The sequence below is a fragment of the Vitis riparia genome, chromosome 11 (genome assembly GCF_004353265.1).
Source record: "Vitis riparia cultivar Riparia Gloire de Montpellier isolate 1030 chromosome 11, EGFV_Vit.rip_1.0, whole genome shotgun sequence".
Taxonomy (NCBI): Eukaryota; Viridiplantae; Streptophyta; class Magnoliopsida; order Vitales; family Vitaceae; genus Vitis; species Vitis riparia.
In genome coordinates this window covers 15,365,611-15,382,766 of record NC_048441.1, presented here as the reverse complement: position 1 = coordinate 15,382,766, position 17,156 = coordinate 15,365,611, and the positions used below count along the sequence as shown (strand labels likewise).

General features: G+C 35.3%; 1 protein-coding gene across 2 annotated transcripts; it reads left to right on the top strand.

Moving 5' to 3' along the window:
- The first annotated feature begins 1,479 nt into the window (after positions 1-1,479).
- On the top strand, positions 1,480-17,145 carry LOC117925245 (protein sel-1 homolog 1). 2 transcript variants are annotated; one of them, XM_034844200.1, is made up of 9 exons: positions 1,480-1,542; positions 3,650-3,727; positions 3,810-3,938; positions 4,892-5,007; positions 5,602-5,683; positions 15,111-15,170; positions 15,253-15,360; positions 15,753-15,798; positions 16,510-17,145. In XM_034844200.1, exons 2-9 carry the CDS (start codon positions 3,656-3,658, stop codon positions 16,695-16,697), a joined length of 801 nt encoding a protein of 266 aa, XP_034700091.1. In that variant the 5' UTR covers positions 1,480-1,542; positions 3,650-3,655; the 3' UTR covers positions 16,698-17,145. The 2 variants fall into 2 exon arrangements, with proteins under 2 accessions (XP_034700091.1, XP_034700092.1); XM_034844201.1 differs by lacking the exon at positions 1,480-1,542 and adding an exon at positions 3,291-3,551.
- The last annotated feature ends 11 nt before the right edge of the window (positions 17,146-17,156 follow it).

The following is a 17,156-nucleotide window of genomic DNA, read 5'->3' as shown; positions in this document are numbered from 1 at the left end:
GAAAGGATTTTATTTGATTTTCTGCATGTGATATCTTCATTCACTTGATTCTTTTTATTTTTTTTATGATATTTAAATAAAATCCATTAGGTGAGTTAGGGATTACTATGAGACAGATTTTTCCTAATATCCAAATATTGATTTAAAATTTAAATAAGCAGGTTAGGGGTGAGTTTGAAATTATTTTTTAAACATAAGATGAAATTAAAGAGGGTTTGAATATTATTTTGTCTCATCACATTCTGATTATATATAAAATTAATTTAAAATTTTAATTTAATTTTTTGTATTTATAATATAATAATAATAATAATAAATGTTTTTCAATAAATTAAGTTATAAAAAAAATTATAATATTTTAATTATTTAAAATATTTATTTATTTTAATATGATTAAAAAATTAAATTTTTTTTAAGTTAAAAAAAAAAGTTAAACACAAAATGGAAAATCCAAATATTTGCCTTGCCCCATTTAACTTTTTATAAAAAATATATTTATTTTAAAAAATAACAAATATAATTGTGTTGTGAGCTATTTATGTTATCTTATATATTTATATACTATTTCAATTAGTTTAAAAATATGTAAAAATATTTTATTTAAACAAATTCTAGACAAAGGTATAACTGTAAAGAAATACTAATATAAATAAAACATCATTTTGTATATATTTGAAAGTAACAAATGAATATATTTTTATATTAAAATAATTTAATCGATTAATTATAAATATATTATAATAAAATTTTCAAACATTTTACAAAAAATAATAAACAAATGTGATGAATGTAAAATATATATATATATATATATATGTTTCAGTAAATAACAATGAAACAAAATTTGGGTTCGTGATACTACTACATATAATTTTCTTATGAATTGATGTTCGTAATACGATAAAATAGTATTATCACCTATCAATGTTATTTCTCAAATTATTAAATTACAAATTACAATTATTTTATAACTCTCCAAGACCGAATGTGTTTTTAGATCATTATATGAAACATATTGTTTTAATCTCCTGAAATGTTTATTGAGAATAAATGTTGCCACTAACTTTAATTAAGCCCCAATCCATATAAATATATGATCACTTTAAGATTTTACGTCAAAGTCCCGTAAACATATATGTAATATTTTATCTTAAAATGATATAATTTGAAAAATTACAAATAAATTGATAATAAAAAATTATATAAAAAGGGAAAATGAAGAAAGATTATGAAGGGTTTTCAATATATTTATATTTTTACTATTTATAAAAATATAAATACAAATATTTTGTCAATTATATTTTTTGTTTTTATAAATATTGAATATGCTTGATAGTTTTTCTTTTGTTTCTTAATTAAAAAACTTAAAACAAAAGCATCGTATAGATAATGACTAGAAATAATAGGTTTGACATAATTATTGGGCCGCAATGACAAGGTGGAATGGGACTTCACCGGCCCAATTGGGCTCAGTGTAAACCTACAACAGCAACGAAACTCGGCATTGGCTTCGCTCAAGCTCCTCTCACGCTCTCATATCAGGTGGGTTTCACTCTTGGCTTGCTTTCTCAATCTACATGTATTTTGCTTAATTAGACGTCGATTTGGTTTGAATTTCATGTTTTCTGTTGTTTCGAACGGTGAGTGACTGTGGGTTTTGAGCTTGGTCGGGGAGGAGGCGGAGGAAATGGAGCTCGAATATGAGCGTAGGGGCGTTTAGTTTAAATTTCGCGTTTTCTGTTGTTTATCTGATAAGTGGAATTGTTGTTCTTTGTTTTTTCACTGGGCTGCCTGAAAAGTCGGGGAAATGAAGGGGAAAAAAAAATAATAATCATGTTTTGGGCGTGTAGGACTTGAGGTTTCTCAGTCTGTGTTGTCCTGAAAGTGGGGGAAGGGAAGAGGAGACAAAGTTTTTTGTTGTGTTGCTTTGGTTGATGAGAAACAGGATATTTTCTGTTTGGTTGCCGAGACATGGAGAAAAAGAAGAAAAGTAAAGTTTCTCTAAAAAATTGTTTTTTTTTTTGTGAGAATTTTTGTTTAATTGCCGAGAAAGTTGAAGAAAAGAAGCGAACTGTTTAATTCTAGTTCCAATGTCTAGTTTAGACTATTTGGAAAGAGAGAAATATAAGATCTTTTGAGAACGTGGAACTCTCCCTCCAAAGACTGAAATACTTGTTTTTGTGTAACTTGTTAACTTGGACCAATCTGTTCATGGGAGAAAGATTGATGTTCATAGTAGATTTCATTGATTGGTTGGGGTTGGTTTGAGGGATGGAGTATCTTTTTGTTCTCTTCATTTTTTTGGCGCTTTTTGGTTGCCGCTATATACATTGTGTATACCTTGGTGCACCTTCTTTTGCGTTTTTAATACAAATCTCATTTACTAATAAAAATTGGTTGACAACAAAGTTGGGCTTTTCTGTTTGGTTGCCAAGAATGTGGAGGGAATCCTGAAAAAGGGCTACCATAAAGTCAAGAAAATACATGGAAGGAAAACTTATGGTTTTAGATATCGTTCACTCTGTGCCCAAGGGCCCTTGTGGCTTTAAAATGTGTCCAAATGATTAAGAGGAATCCATACATTTATAGTGCTATGAACCTTTTCCCTATCCAATGTGGGATATCTAAATCACCCTTAATATAGATACAACATCTTTGTCATGTCCCACAAGATTGTGGGGTTAAACAAATAAACATCCTTTATAGGGCCAAACGATCTCCTACATTGGGGTGTGGATTTGACTTTGATACCATTTATAATAGTATACTCCCAAACATGTAGATATCGCCCATTTTAAGCCCGAGGAACCCTTACGGCCTAAAATACATCTACGTGGTTAAGAAGAATCCATACATATATAGCGTCGAAAACTTTTTCTCTTATATGATGTTTATCATGTTGGATATTACAAGGGCCTCTTGGGCTCACAGTGGATAATTTCATTAAAACCGGACTATTACAAATAGTATCGTAGTTGAAATATATGTATGGACTCCTCTTAACAATGTAGGTGTGTTTTAAAGTCGTGAGAGCCCTTTAGACTTAGAGTGGACAATATATACACGATTGAGAGCAAACCATTATAAATTGTATTAGAAATGAACCCTAACCTCGATGTGGAAGTTTGTTTGCTCCCCCTTCCCCCATTGCAATCTTATAGGACATGATGAGGATGTTGTGTCTAAATGGGGGGGAGGGGAGGTTGTTGATTGTATTATTCTACATTGGATAGAGGAAAAAGTTTTTGGTGTTATATATATATATATATGAAGTTCTCTTAACCATGATTTTAAAGTCATGAAGGTCCCTTTGGCCCAGAGCAAACAATATCAATATGGTTAAGAAAAGGTCACTACACATTCGGCCATTGCAAACATTGAAATGGGAATAATATGTCCTTGAATATCAGCCTCTCCGAAGTATAGGAGGGGAAATCACAAAAAGCATCCCCATCCCTAGGTACTAAGAATTAGATAATGGACCCATTTTTAGTCACCCTTTCCAGCCTACAAAATGAGGTTACTACATACTCAGGTGAGCCAAATTTGAGGTGAGCACAACTTGTTTTTAGGGTGTCAAGAGTTCCAACTGCTAACTGGCCCTTTTCTCATTTTCCCTATTTTATTTTCTTTGCATGATTATACACAGAAAAAGATGTTGGGGTCACTCTTTGCAAAGACTTCTCTGAAACCAAGCGCCCTTCACCTTTTCCAATTCAATCTACAGGTAAGTTTGCACTTCCCCAATATAATCCCAGTTGGATTTTTTTTCCCTTGTTTTTCATAATTATTTTCTTTTTTGGTTACAGAGAGGTCTACATAGTAGAAATAAGAAGGCTGCGGAGTTCTTAGCACAAGGGTTTAGTGCTATAAAGGAAGTTGATAGGGTCATGGATAAATCAGAGCCCAATAGCCGCCTTCTCATACCTCTCCTCAGGGTATGATAAATTTGAAATATTAAAAGCAAAAGAATTAAGAAGGAAAAAAAATTCACACCATTTTCTCCATTATTTTACTGTTATTTTGTTTTGTAGCATTTGTTGTTGTATATCTGTATTTGTATCATTTGATGTTTTTCCAAGGTAACAATTGGTGTTCTATCATGCTTCTTAAGTTGTGTGCAAGCTAGTTAATTGGTAAATTCTTTCAGTGGTTGTGCCATCAAATTCCGTCCTCAGTGGGGTTTGAGGTTTGGTGATTTTGAGGATTATGTGGTTGCATAACCCATGTGATGAGATGGTCCTGTTTCTGAAAAACAAGCATCCAATACATGAATAGACTCTTGTAAATGGTCTACATCGTATAATTTATGGATAGATACTTAAGGCAGCTGGAGTGTTGCTGTTATATCGTGATCTTCATCCTGAAGCTACTGATTAGTGAACATTGAAGTTATGTGGTTTCATAATTCAACTGTAAAGGAAGGGTCTTTTCTAAGGAGGGTGGAGCATTTGTGCTTAAATAAACAGAGGATATGATCATATGGTTGACTGACTTGTATATTAACTAATATCCATGAGTGAATTAGGTTACATAAGTAAGACTAGATTTAGCTTTATTCAGTTATAATGTTAGATGACATTGTTTGTTGGTTAGCAGATTTAATTGGAATCAGGGTTTGATTTTGGAATTTAAATTAGCTGCAGTTTTTTGTATATGTAGATTTTTGTGTTGAACTTGGTGGTGCCCTCACAGTGGGTTAACTTGTCTCTTTTCTCATCCTTTTCTATTTTTTCTATTAGTGGTTATTATTGTGATTATCATGATGATGATCATTATTATTATTTAGCTCTATTTCTGTTTTTTTTTTTTTAAATTATTTAGTTCTAATCAAGAAAAGTTCTGTTCCATTTTGTTGTCACCCTGTCTTCTTATTCAAGTTTCATGTCAGAAAGCAAAGGAAAACTTTGAGTTAGCTCTGGAGGCTGACAACTCAAACTCCCATGCTAGGTATTGGTTGTCCAAATTGCATCTCAAGTACCATGTCCCAGGGGCATGCAAAGCTATGTAAGTGAGAGTTATCTCTTTCCATAAGTGATTAGTTTCTTTTATCATGCTTCTTAATGCCCCTATGGTGGTCTTTGTAGACATCATTGCTTCACTTTCTATGTTGAAATATGTGTAGTCCAGCTGCAAAATAAGAATTCTACTGAGGTTTTCTGTATTTTTATCTTATCAATAAATGAACTGGATATGTTTGGTTCTAGATTGATTTTTGCGGCTCTTGTGTACTCCATCATCTGAAATTTGGAACCTTTTAGATGGAAATTGATTGAGGAGTTCTGATGTTCTCCTAGCCAACAAAATGCTTGCTTATGAATGAATATGCTTTAACATTATTTACGTTTGTGTCCTTGTCATTCAACTTCATTAAGCTGCCTAAAAAACTGCAGGTGGTTCTTTAACTATTTATTACCTATTTTGATATTTAATTGAATGATTGTAACAAAACTTAGGGCATACAGCCATCTCGTAGTGTTGTGTAAATCTTTCTTTGTTGTAACTCACACTATACAATTTTCCAAACACTTCCATTATATTTCTGTTTCCTATTTATCTACAAGCACATTCTTGATTTTGTTTGCTTGTTCGTTATGATAGTGGAGCTGCTTTGTTAGTGGAAGCTGCAGATATGGGTGATGCTGAAGCACAGTATGAATTGGGTCGTCGTCTAAGATATGAGGTTAGTTTCCTTAAGATTGACATTGTGATTATATAATTTATATTTGTATTGATTTGAACCACTTGGGACTCTTGTCAAAGCCAGTCAATAGCATGCTTTCAGATGGGCAGTTTTTGATTGATATCAACATTAATCAACGGGTGAATGATGTTATCTTTTTCATGATTCCATTGGGATGTAACGATTGTCACCATCATATCATGAATCTTGCATGGTTCAAATTAGGCAACCATAGTTTCACACCCTTCTCGGAAAATTTGAGGGAAAATGTGATGGAAAGAAAATCGAGAGTAAGAGTAGAAGGAAAGGAAAAGTAACACAAAATAAAAAATAAATTGAAAGCCAATAAAATATTAAAAGAAAATAAAAAATAAATTGAAAGTCAATAAAGCATTTTTGTATGTTTCTTCAAACTCATTGCACTTATTTTCCTTCATTATATGAAGATTAAATAATTTAAAAATGTATAAATTTTAATTATATTTGATTTTCTTTCGTATTATCCATGGTGTGAAACCAAACATGAGAAAACCATTTTCCTTGCTACTTTTATATCTTGGGTTATTTCTGGGAGGTTTCATGTTTGTTCTTTGGTACATTACTTTAATTTCCTAAATAGCTTAACCAAAATCCAAATCCATAAATCCCTTCCAGGCTTTGTGCTTGAAGGTTGCTCCAGCACTTCATTAGTTGATCCTTAACTACATCTTGCTTGTGTAAAGTTGGGATCATGGTTCCAGCTTTTCTAATTCATGCCCCAAGATCAAAGGATAGACACCTTTTTTATCCATGTCTAAGATTTTATAAGAAGGTTTTATCAAGATAATGTCCACATACATAACATATGTATGTGATTATGTGAAAAAATTAGTAGAAGGCCCATGCAACATGAATGATATTCTGAACCATGGAATATAAACATAAACGATCTGCTGAACACACACATTGTCATAGAGGAAGTGCACCATTCCATCTTCTTATCTCTAGTACTGTCCTTACACAATTTTATCATGGAATTTCTGATCCATAGTCAATATGAAGCTTTATGCCATGTTCATTCTGGACATGATGCTGTCCTATGAACATCATGTTGCAACCAGGGAAGTGGGAACAAGCTCTTCATGAGCATGCAATTGTCATGGAACTGCAGTTTAACCTCCCAGTAGATATTTGATGACATCCTGATGAGATTGGATAAGTGCTCCAGAAAGCCCATCAATCACTTCAAAAGCTAAGCAATGTTCTTGCCTCCTTTTCCAGTTTTTGATTTTTGAACCTTCTTCAATTTGTGTAAATGCCAAAATGTAACCCATCCAGTATTGCCCTTATCTGGTGAAATTGTCAACTTCCAGTTCCCCTTTGCTTCCCCTCAGGGGTTTTAAAAGCAGTCACAATTGCATGGTAGACTGACGCCCTCATGTACCTTATCTGGTGAAATTGTCAACTCCAGTTCCCCTTTGCTTCCCCTCAGGGGTTTTTAAAGCAGCCACAATTGTATGGTAGACTGAAAGGCCTCATGTACCTTATCTGGTGCAATTGTCAACTTGCTGTTCCCCTTTGCTTCCCCTCGGGGGTTTTTAAAGTAGCCACAATTGCATGGTAGATTAATCTGGTGTGTCTTTAAATTTTTCTTCTTGTAATTCAACAATTTCACCTATTTGACTTAATTTGCCCTTCAAGAAAGTATATTTTTGCCCCTTTTCTTATTTCTGCTCCATATTTATTCAAATATTTTTTGACCTTAAGATGCTTTTTGTAGATGTGAAATTTAATGAAACTTACAACATTAGTGTTGTTTTTTTTTTTTTTTTTTTTTTTTTTGATGGGTAAACAAAAAGAGCCAAAAAGAGCACACCCAAAATATACAAGACGTATACAATGGTCGTCAAAAGGTGTCAGAAAAAGGAAAATGGACAACAAAAAACTACCCTCCCTTAATACGAACCCATCCAATCACTGAAGTCAAATAAGGACATTGGGCCTTCAACTATATACAACTTGGTCCAAGACAACAAATTACAAAGAAATAAGCTTTTCAATATTTGGTCGGAAAGCTTCTTGTTTTTGTACGATCTTCTATCTCTCCTTTCGAATTGTCCAAAAGATGCACAAAGGAGCTGCTCCCCACCCCTTTTTCGTTTCCTCCCAACAAAGGAGCCACCCCATCCTAACAGGGTCTCTCTTACAGAAGAAGTAACACACAAGATATACCGAAAAGAGAGAACAATAGCCGGCACAAAATTGTCTTGTCACAATGCAGCAGGATGTGGTTAACCAACTCCTCCTGGATGTGACAAACGAAACATTATCGCCGGTTTTGGAATCCTAAAGGGCTTTAACAGTCTACTTTTTTCAGCTCTTCTATAATTCTTGGCTTCTGAGTTGTGAAACTCTGGTGTAGTGATCTAGGTTTGTGGTACTTGCCTGAGGTCATACATCTGTAAAATTTGCATCATGTTTGGTTGTTGATAGCTTCATAAATTGATTATTTTATGCCATCCTTTTTGTTCCTTCCTATCCTATTTCCTTGTTAGGAGCATATCTGATGTAGGACAACCTTAGGATGGTTGCCTACACTCAAGGGTAGGTGGGCTAGGGTTTTATTTTTAGGGTGTAAGGAGAGGAACAAGGAATAAACTTTATGGTAGAGAAAATTATAAGATAAGAAATAGAGAGAAAGAAGAAACAATGAAGAAAAGACGGAAAACCTTAGAGTCTCACTAAGGCCTTCTAGGAGTCTCACCTAGAAGAAAATCAATGGAGTCTCACCATTGAGGGTTGCAACCTTGCAATGAAAGAAAGTATAATATTATTCATCAAAATTCATTCCTTTGATTTACATTGATTAGCCTATTTATAGGCTTCTCTAAGAAATCCAAAGTCTACTAGGACTCTAATAACCTATTCTACTAGGACTCTAATAGCCTATTCTACTAGGACTCTAATAACCTATCATGACTCAAATTCTAATTATATTATAACTCAACTAGCTAATCCTAATTAGACTCCAACAAATACCAATCACTATTCAATTCTAATTAATATTAATCCTACTTAAAGTTTACTTAGGTCTTCCCTTTCTTCATTGAATAAACTTTAAAAGGCTTTCCCCCATCAATTCTCCCTGGCTTGAAAGAACTCGGCTCCGACAAGTTAGATGCTTGATACAATTCATAGAGATCGGGGTTAATCTTCTAAAAATCCGTTGTTGTAATCCATGTGTTCTCAGAATGTGGTTTGCCTCGCCATTTCACCAAAAATTTTTGGTATTCACCTTGTCGAGTAGACACAAGTTGATCATCAAGAACATACTCGATCTCAGGACGTGGGCTAAGAGTAAGTGGTAATTGAAGATCCAACTCTTCACTTACATCGTTGTGATGACCATGGTAGATATACAAATCTTCCACATTAAATATTGGACTAAAATGCAAGTTTGAAGGGAGCTCTAACAAATAAGCATTCTCACCCAACCGCTTTAGTACCCGAAATGGACCCGCTTTCTTAGCTTGAAGCTTTTGATATGTGCTCGAATGAAATCTTTCTGGTCGTAAACGAACCATCACTAGATCACCTTCTTGAAACTGAATATATCTTCGATGTGCATCTGCTGCCTCTTTATAGTTCTCATTGCTGATTTTGATTTTTTCTCGTACCTTTTCATGTATATCTCGTATATGACGTGCAAATGCATCACCATCTTGGCTGGTGCGGACAGAAGCAGGTAATGGTATAAGATCAACAGGTTGCTTAGGTTTCAGCCCATATGCCACTTCAAAAGGTGAGTACCCAGTAGTACAATTAGTGGAGCTATTGAAAGCAAATTCGGCTTGTGGTAAGATATTATCCCACTTTCTCAACTGATCTCTCACTCTCACAATGCATCTCAAAAGATTACCAAGACTGCGATTGACAACTTCTGTTTGTCCATCAGTTTGAGGATGAAAAGAACTTGAAAATTTTAATTGAGTACCTAGCTTGGCCCACAAGGTTTTCCAAAAATAGCTCATAAACTTGACATCGCAATCAGAAACAATGGATTGTGGTAATCCATGCAATCGAACTACTTCTTTAAAGAATAAGGCAACAACATAAGAAGCATCCGAAGCCTTCTTACATGGGATAAAATGTGCCATTTTGGAAAATCTATCAACCACAACAAATATAGAATCAAAACCCCGTTGTGTCCTTGGTAATCCAAGTACAAAATCCATGCTCAAGTCTTCCCAAGGTTTGGAAGGAACTGGTAATGGCGTATATAACCCCGTATTTTGCTTTGAACCTTTTCCTACTTGACATGCTCGACATTGTTTGATAACCTTCCAAACATCCTACTTTAAACTAGGCCAAAAGAAGCGATCTTCCATCAAAGCAATGGTCTTATCTCGTCCAAAATGTCCACCCATTCCGCCTCCATGAAGTTCCCATATGACATGATCACGTAGAGAAGTCCTTGGTAAGCATAAACGATTTTTATAAAACAAGTACCCTTCTAAAATCTGGAAATCAATACATGTTGCTTTTGAACCACTCAAAAGAGAGGAATAAACATCTCCAAAATCAGCATCATTGTCATAACAATGCTTTAATTCTTCAAATCCAATTGTAGTGGTTGACATGTTTACTAAGAGAAGGGCCTTCCTGCTAAGGGCATCGGCTACTTTATTTTCAATTCCTGCACAATGCCTTAAATTAAAGGTAAACAGTTGAAGAAAACTACTCCATTTTGCATGTCGAGAGTTAAGATTCTTTTGAGAATTAAGATATCGCAAGGCTTCATGATCTGAATACAAAACAAATTCCTTGTAACTGAGATAATGTTGCCAATGCCTAATTGCTTGCACCACTGCATAGAATTCAAGATCATATGTGGAGTATTTTTTCTTTGCCCCATTGAGCTTCTCACTAAAGAAAGCCACGGGATGTCCCTTTTGGCTAAGGATTGCTCCAATTCCCACATGGGAAGCATCACAGGCCACCTCAAATACTTTCTCAAAGTCTGGTAGGCGTAGGATAGGAGGGTTCACCATCTTGGATTTGATTTCTTCAAATGCCTTGTTGGCCGCCTTGGTCCAAATAAATAAACCAGGTTTCATGCATTCAGTAATTGGGGCCATAATAGAGCTGAAATTTCGAATAAATCGTCGATAGAATGTAGCCATTCCATGGAAGCTTCGCACCTCATGGATATTTGTTGGTACTGGCCAATCAACAATAGCTCTAATCTTCTCCGGATCTGTTTCAACACCCTTAGAAGACACAACAAAGCCAAGAAATACAACACTAGGGCTCATGAAAGTACATTTTTTCAAATTAATGTAAAACTTTTCAGCTCTAAGAGTGCGCATTACTTGCTTCAAGTGTTCCTCATGATCTTCACAAGATCGACTATAAATAAGAATATCATCAAAATAGACAACAACAAACTGTCCAATAAAAGGTTTTAATACCTGCGTCATAATCCGCATGAAGGTACTTGGAGCATTGGTTAGTCCAAACGGCATGACTAACCACTCATACAATCCATCCTTAGTTTTGAAAGGTGTCTTCCATTCATCCCCTGGTCTAATACCTATTTGATGATATCCACTTCTTAGATCAATCTTTGAGAAGATTATTAATCCAACCATCATATCTAGCATGTCATCAAGTCTTGGAATTGGAAATCGATACTTGATTGTGATTTTGTTGATTGCACGACTATCCACACACATCCGCCATGATCCATCCTTCTTTGGTGTTAGTAGGGCAGGAACTCCACAAGGACTTAGGCTTTCACGAATAAAGCCTTTAGTAAGTAATTCATCAACTTGCCTTTTCAATTCAGCATGCTCTGTTGGATTCATTCTTTAGGCTGGTAAATTTGGTAATGATGCACCGGGAATCAAATCAATGGCATGTTGTACGTCACGCATAGGAGGGAGTTCATTAGGTAACTCTGCAGGGCACAAGTCAGAAAAGTCATCAAGGATTTTACGTGCGTTTGCTAGATATTCCTTATCTTGTTCCTTAAATTCTTCCACTTTCCGAGCCATTAAAGCAAAAATAACTTTAGTTTCCTTGCTCTCATTTTCAAATTGACACATAGTAAGTACCTTTTTTGGTTGTGCATTCTCATTTGACTTCTTAATTGGAGGGACTTCTTTCATTGGACGAAGGATCTTCTTACGTCCGTTGTGTATGAGAGCATATGTATTTTCATAGCCGTCATGTTGAACTTTTCTATCAAAGAGCCAAAGTCTTCTAAGTAAAATATGACTTACTTTAATGGGTAAGACCTCACACCATACAGACTTTTCAAAGTCCTTACCAAAAAGGAATGTTACTAAACAACGAAAACTTACCGGGATAGAGGTGTCATTAACCCATGCTACTCTGAATGGATTTGGATGTCTCTCTGTTTTAAGGTTTAGCTTCTCAACAAGTTCTTGTGAAGCTATGTTCAAACTGCTACCTCCATCAATGATCATGGTGCATAATCTCCCTTGGCAAGAAATACGTGTTTGGAAAATGCTAGTACGTCGTCAATCTTCTTCTCCTTTTACTTTTGGAACGGTTAATAAAGGTCGTACTACAAGACTATGTCCTTCCGTCATACCATCATACTAGTCACATTCTTCACTAACTTCATCTTCATTGTAAGTCTCTTCTTCCTTTAGGTAACTTTCCAATTCAGATTCTGGTTCTTCAACACAAAAGTGTAAACTTTTGGTTGGGCATACAACAGCATAATGACCATGCCCACCACACTTAAAGCATAAAGGAGTCACGTCTATTTTTCTATCTCCATTACTCATTGAATTTTTACCTTTATTACCATTCTTATAAGCCACATTCGAAGTTTGTTGAGTGTTGCCCCCACCATTCACATGATTAGGAGTTCTGAAGTTTGATGTGCTTAAAGGTTTGCTTGCTGTCCTGCTGGAGAAAGTGCTCCCAATTTGTGAACTTGGACGCCTGGAAATCCGGAATTTGAGGCCTTCTTCTATTTTGAGGGCTAGTTGATAAACGTCATCTACAGTATAAGTGTGTGCAGCTATCATCTCAAGTTGAATCTCCATTCGAAGTCCAGCTTTGTAGCGGGCTGCAAGTCGAGCATCACTTTCCCGTACTTGATTTCGAATGCTCAATTCATGGAATTCTTTTGTATATTCTTCAACGGACTTGGTACCTTGTTTAAGGGAAAACAATTTTGTATACATAAGTTGTTCATAATCAGTTGGGAGAAAGTGCTCCTTCATCTTCAACTTCATCTCGTCCCATGTGTCAATAGGCGGCTAGCCAGTTCTATGAGCTTGATTCTCAATGTTATGCCACCATAGATGTACTGCTCCTTTCAACTTTGCCTTCACAAAACGAACTTTTCTATTTTCGGACATTGCATACCAATCAAAGTAATCTTCCATTGACATAATCCAATCAAGAAAAGCTGTTGGATTTAGTTTTCCATAAAATTCAGCAACTTCAAGACGTACCTTTTTTGTCACATCATCATCTAGCTCAAAAAGTTTGGCCTTTCTTTGATTCCCCATCATAAAATTGTCTTGTTCTTCGCGTGATCGATTTGGCAATTGTCTAAATTGATGACTTGCGATCTCCTCTTCAATTGGTCGTTTTTCTTGGCTCTTTTCTAATAACTTCATGATCTCATCAAGTTTGCTATTTAGTTGTATTATAGCATCTTGATGGGATTGTTGTGTGGCTGAAATTTCCTCCAAGCGTATTGTATCGGCATCTTGATTGCTAGAAGTTTTTTTGGAACTCATGCTTGCATAAGTTGCTCCGCTCCTTAATTGCATATGCCTTCAAGCCAAGAATTTTGGCTCTGATACCAAAATTGATGTAGGACAACCCTATGATGGTTGCCTACACTCAAGGGTAGGTGGGCTAGGGTTTTATTTTTAGGGTGTAAGGAGAGGAACAAGGAATAAACTTTATGGTAGAGAAAATTATAAGATAAGAAATAGAGAGAAAGAAAAAACAATGAAGAAAAGACGGAAAACCTTAGAATTTCACTAAGGCCTTCTAGGAGTCTTACCTAGAAGAAAATCAATGGAGTCTCACCATTGAGGGTTGCAACCTTGCAATGAAAGAAAGTATAATATTATTCATCAAAATTCATTCCTTTGATTTACATTGATTAGCCTATTTATAGGCTTCTCTAAGAAATCCAAAGTCTACTAGGACTCTAATAACCTATTCTACTAGGACTCTAATAGCCTATTCTACTAGGACTCTAATAACCTATCATGACTCAAATTCTAATTATATTATAACTCAACTAGCTAATCCTAATTAGACTCCAACAAATACCAATCCCTATTCAATTCTAATTAATATTAATCCTACTTAAAGTTTACTTAGGTCTTCCCTTTCTTCATTGAATAAACTTTAAAAGGCTTTCCCCCATCAATATCATTCAGATTTGTTGTCACAGATCACAAAGTTATGTCTCTCATACTTTTAATGGTGACTACTATTACCTCCAACAGCTTGATTCTTTTCTTAATTATTTGCGTCAGTATTATCCCATCACAGAAAAAAATAAAAATGCCTATTGGTGGCACAAAACAATTAAAGGAGGGTGAATGAGTCCAAAGATTTTTTAGCCCTTTTCGTCTTTATGTAATTAATTTGAAACTCCCCTAGATTGAATCTGATGCAGTTCCAATTTCACAGGACTAACTCATATTTAGTTTCAGTCCCTTTTCAGTTATAATCCAATTAAGGCAACTAAACTCGATTCTTGAGAATACTGTAATGCAAGAAATATATAGCAAACCTAATAAGAGAAGCATGTGCCAAAGATAAGGAGACCAGATATATGTGAAAACCCTGAGAACTGGGAACATGAGCCATGGAGCCGAAGCTTGAAGTTAGTCCACTCCCTGAACCAATCACTGGCTAGTCTTGATTGGATTTCTGAAACCAAAAACTACATGATCTCTCTCAGTCCATGTCTGTAGTAGATCAACTGGTATTAGGTCCTCCATTGATTGACTGACTTTGTATTGAAAACTCCAAAGTCCTATCTTTTGTAAAAGGAAGTGAATATTAAGTAATTTAAATTATTAAGCTTTGGAAACACTTAAAAGTTATACTTGGTTTTCGATTTAAAAATATTAGAACTTGTCAAAAATGTTTCCCCTGAAAAGTTTAAGAAAATCCTTGCTCAATTGTGTGCCCCTTAGAAGTTTGCATGCAAATACTTCCAGTCCCATGTGCTTTCTTTAAACATCTTTAGCCTTAATGGGTTGGTTTGGAGATGGCATATCTAATACTATTTTACAACTCAATTTTCACAAAATTACCACCATACAAACTTTTTTACTAACAAAAAACATTTGTTAATTATTCCTCAGTAACATTTTTTCTAGATTAATGCTTACTACTGCTTCATCATGTTCTTTGGCTTGGCTTTTGCCAGAATGAATATGTTCAGTCAGGACAACAAGCTTTCTATTACTTGGAGAAGGCTGCTGACCAGGTATGTTTTCTTAATGTTCACATGCATTAGCAATGCGTCCAGGATATGTTTCAAAGCCTTACTGGAGCTTGCTATGTTCTAGTTGCATACAGGTGCTCTTTACCTTCTAGCTGCTATATATTTGACTGGGGATGGCGTGAAGAAGGATATGGCCTCAGCATTATGGTGTTTCCATAAAGCATCGGAGAGGGTAAAAATGCTGACCACCCTCACTTTTTCATGAAATGCCATACAATCTTCATAAGAAGATATGTATATGGTTGGAAATCACTTTTTAGCCACTAGATTTGTTCTAAATATGAAATTCATTAACACTTGGTCTTCTAAAATTCTATGTAACCCACTTGAGCGCCATTTTTAGTGTTCTGTGACTTCATTGGATTCTCACGTCTGCTAATAGTGCAATATAGACTTTCTATATAATACTTTTAACAATGGTGTGATGAAAGTATATGGATGATTTCTCTGCAGACTCACCAAGAAAATTAAAAGCCAAAAGTTCTGACATGGTCAAAATCTCATTATGTATTCATTTAGTGCACCATTTTGAACAGTTCTCACCTTCTCTTCACATATCTGCAGGGACATGCTGGCGCAGCTATAGTATATGGATCTCTTCTTCTCAGAGGTCGGTCTCCCCACCTTATTGTGCTTTTCTTATTGGAACATGCTGGGGTCCTTTTCAGAAGATTAACTGCATAAATGCTCCATTGGGTTTTTCTATTAGAATAAATCCCTCTTATTTATTCATAATCTATAATATATAATCCATACACTCAGAACTTAATGCGATATTGTTCTTAGATTAAAAAAAATCCTCTTATTTGTCTATAATTTATACTACAAAATCTATTAAGTCAAAATATGAATGTGAGATTGGACTACATTGAAAGACATCCATAAATAGCATATACTTTATTCTCTGAACTGTTCACTTACAGTGACTCCCACTTCTTAGCTTGCTTGATGGGTATGAGAGGTACTCGTGAGTCATTGCTTACCATGGACTAATCAAGTTACCTGGGTGATCATTTGGATTAAAAATAGAAGTTTTAGCATCCAAGAAAAATAAAGAAATTACTATCTAATGCATTTACATCTGCCGAATGTATTAAAAATATTGCTAACAGATTCAGGTTCATTTGGATGCCATAGTCATTATCTTCTAGTGTTGAACAGGTATTTGGAAAACTGGGTTCCTGGTATAGGCTTCTTTTTCTCATTTGTCCTTTAGACCTCCTGTATTAGCTTAGTAGTGAATTGCGCCATTTGAAAATATTTTTTCCTCATCTTGGCTTTTGGATTTTCGCCCTCTTAATGGAGCACAATCATGTCTCAGGTGTTCAATTACCAGAATCTGTAACAAAATTGTACAAAACAGCAAGCAAGAGTTCAGGAAGTGCTGTGCTAGATCCAGTAGAGATGGCAAAAGAACAGTTTCAGATTGCTGCAAAAGCAGGGTGTGAGCTTGGATTCAAATGGCTGCAAAGACTTGAGGAGGAAGAGAAGCGTTTACTGACCGAATGACACATCAACCACATGCCTCTACAGATATTCTCCCTCTTTTCTGAATGCCAAGAGAAAAGAAATAAAGAAAAAAGTATGAGCTCAGGATCAATTAAAGAGTGAGGTTACCATTTCTGATCAGAGAATTCAACCATGCACCCAAATGGAGTGTCCATGTTCAAAATTGCTTTACCTTGTATTGAGAATAACTCCAAGTATTAGCAACAGGACTTTGATTCATAAGCCTACGATTTTCCATGTAAAATGCAAGAGTTGAAGGGTTTGGGTGTGGGGCAACCTAGAAATAGACCAGACCACCCAAGACAGACACTAATGGAAAAAGTTGATTGCAGGACTGACTGGGCAAAGGTCCCTAGCCTTTCCCCTATCGTTAATAGTGTAAATGGGAAAAGCCAAGGGCCCTGACTCAATATTCACTTCGTCATGCTCTGGAAAGATTTACGTTGAACTCTGCCATTA

Bases quoted from the DNA above. Each gene is read 5' to 3' on its own strand.
- LOC117925245 (XM_034844200.1), top strand. From the start codon at position 3,656: ATGTTGGGGTCACTCTTTGCAAAGACTTCTCTGAAACCAAGCGCCCTT. The intron at 3,939-4,891 runs GTATGATAAATT...GTTTCATGTCAG, and splicing joins TTCTCATACCTCTCCTCAGG to AAAGCAAAGGAAAACTTTGA. The intron at 15,171-15,252 runs GTATGTTTTCTT...GCTATGTTCTAG, and splicing joins TGGAGAAGGCTGCTGACCAG to TTGCATACAGGTGCTCTTTA.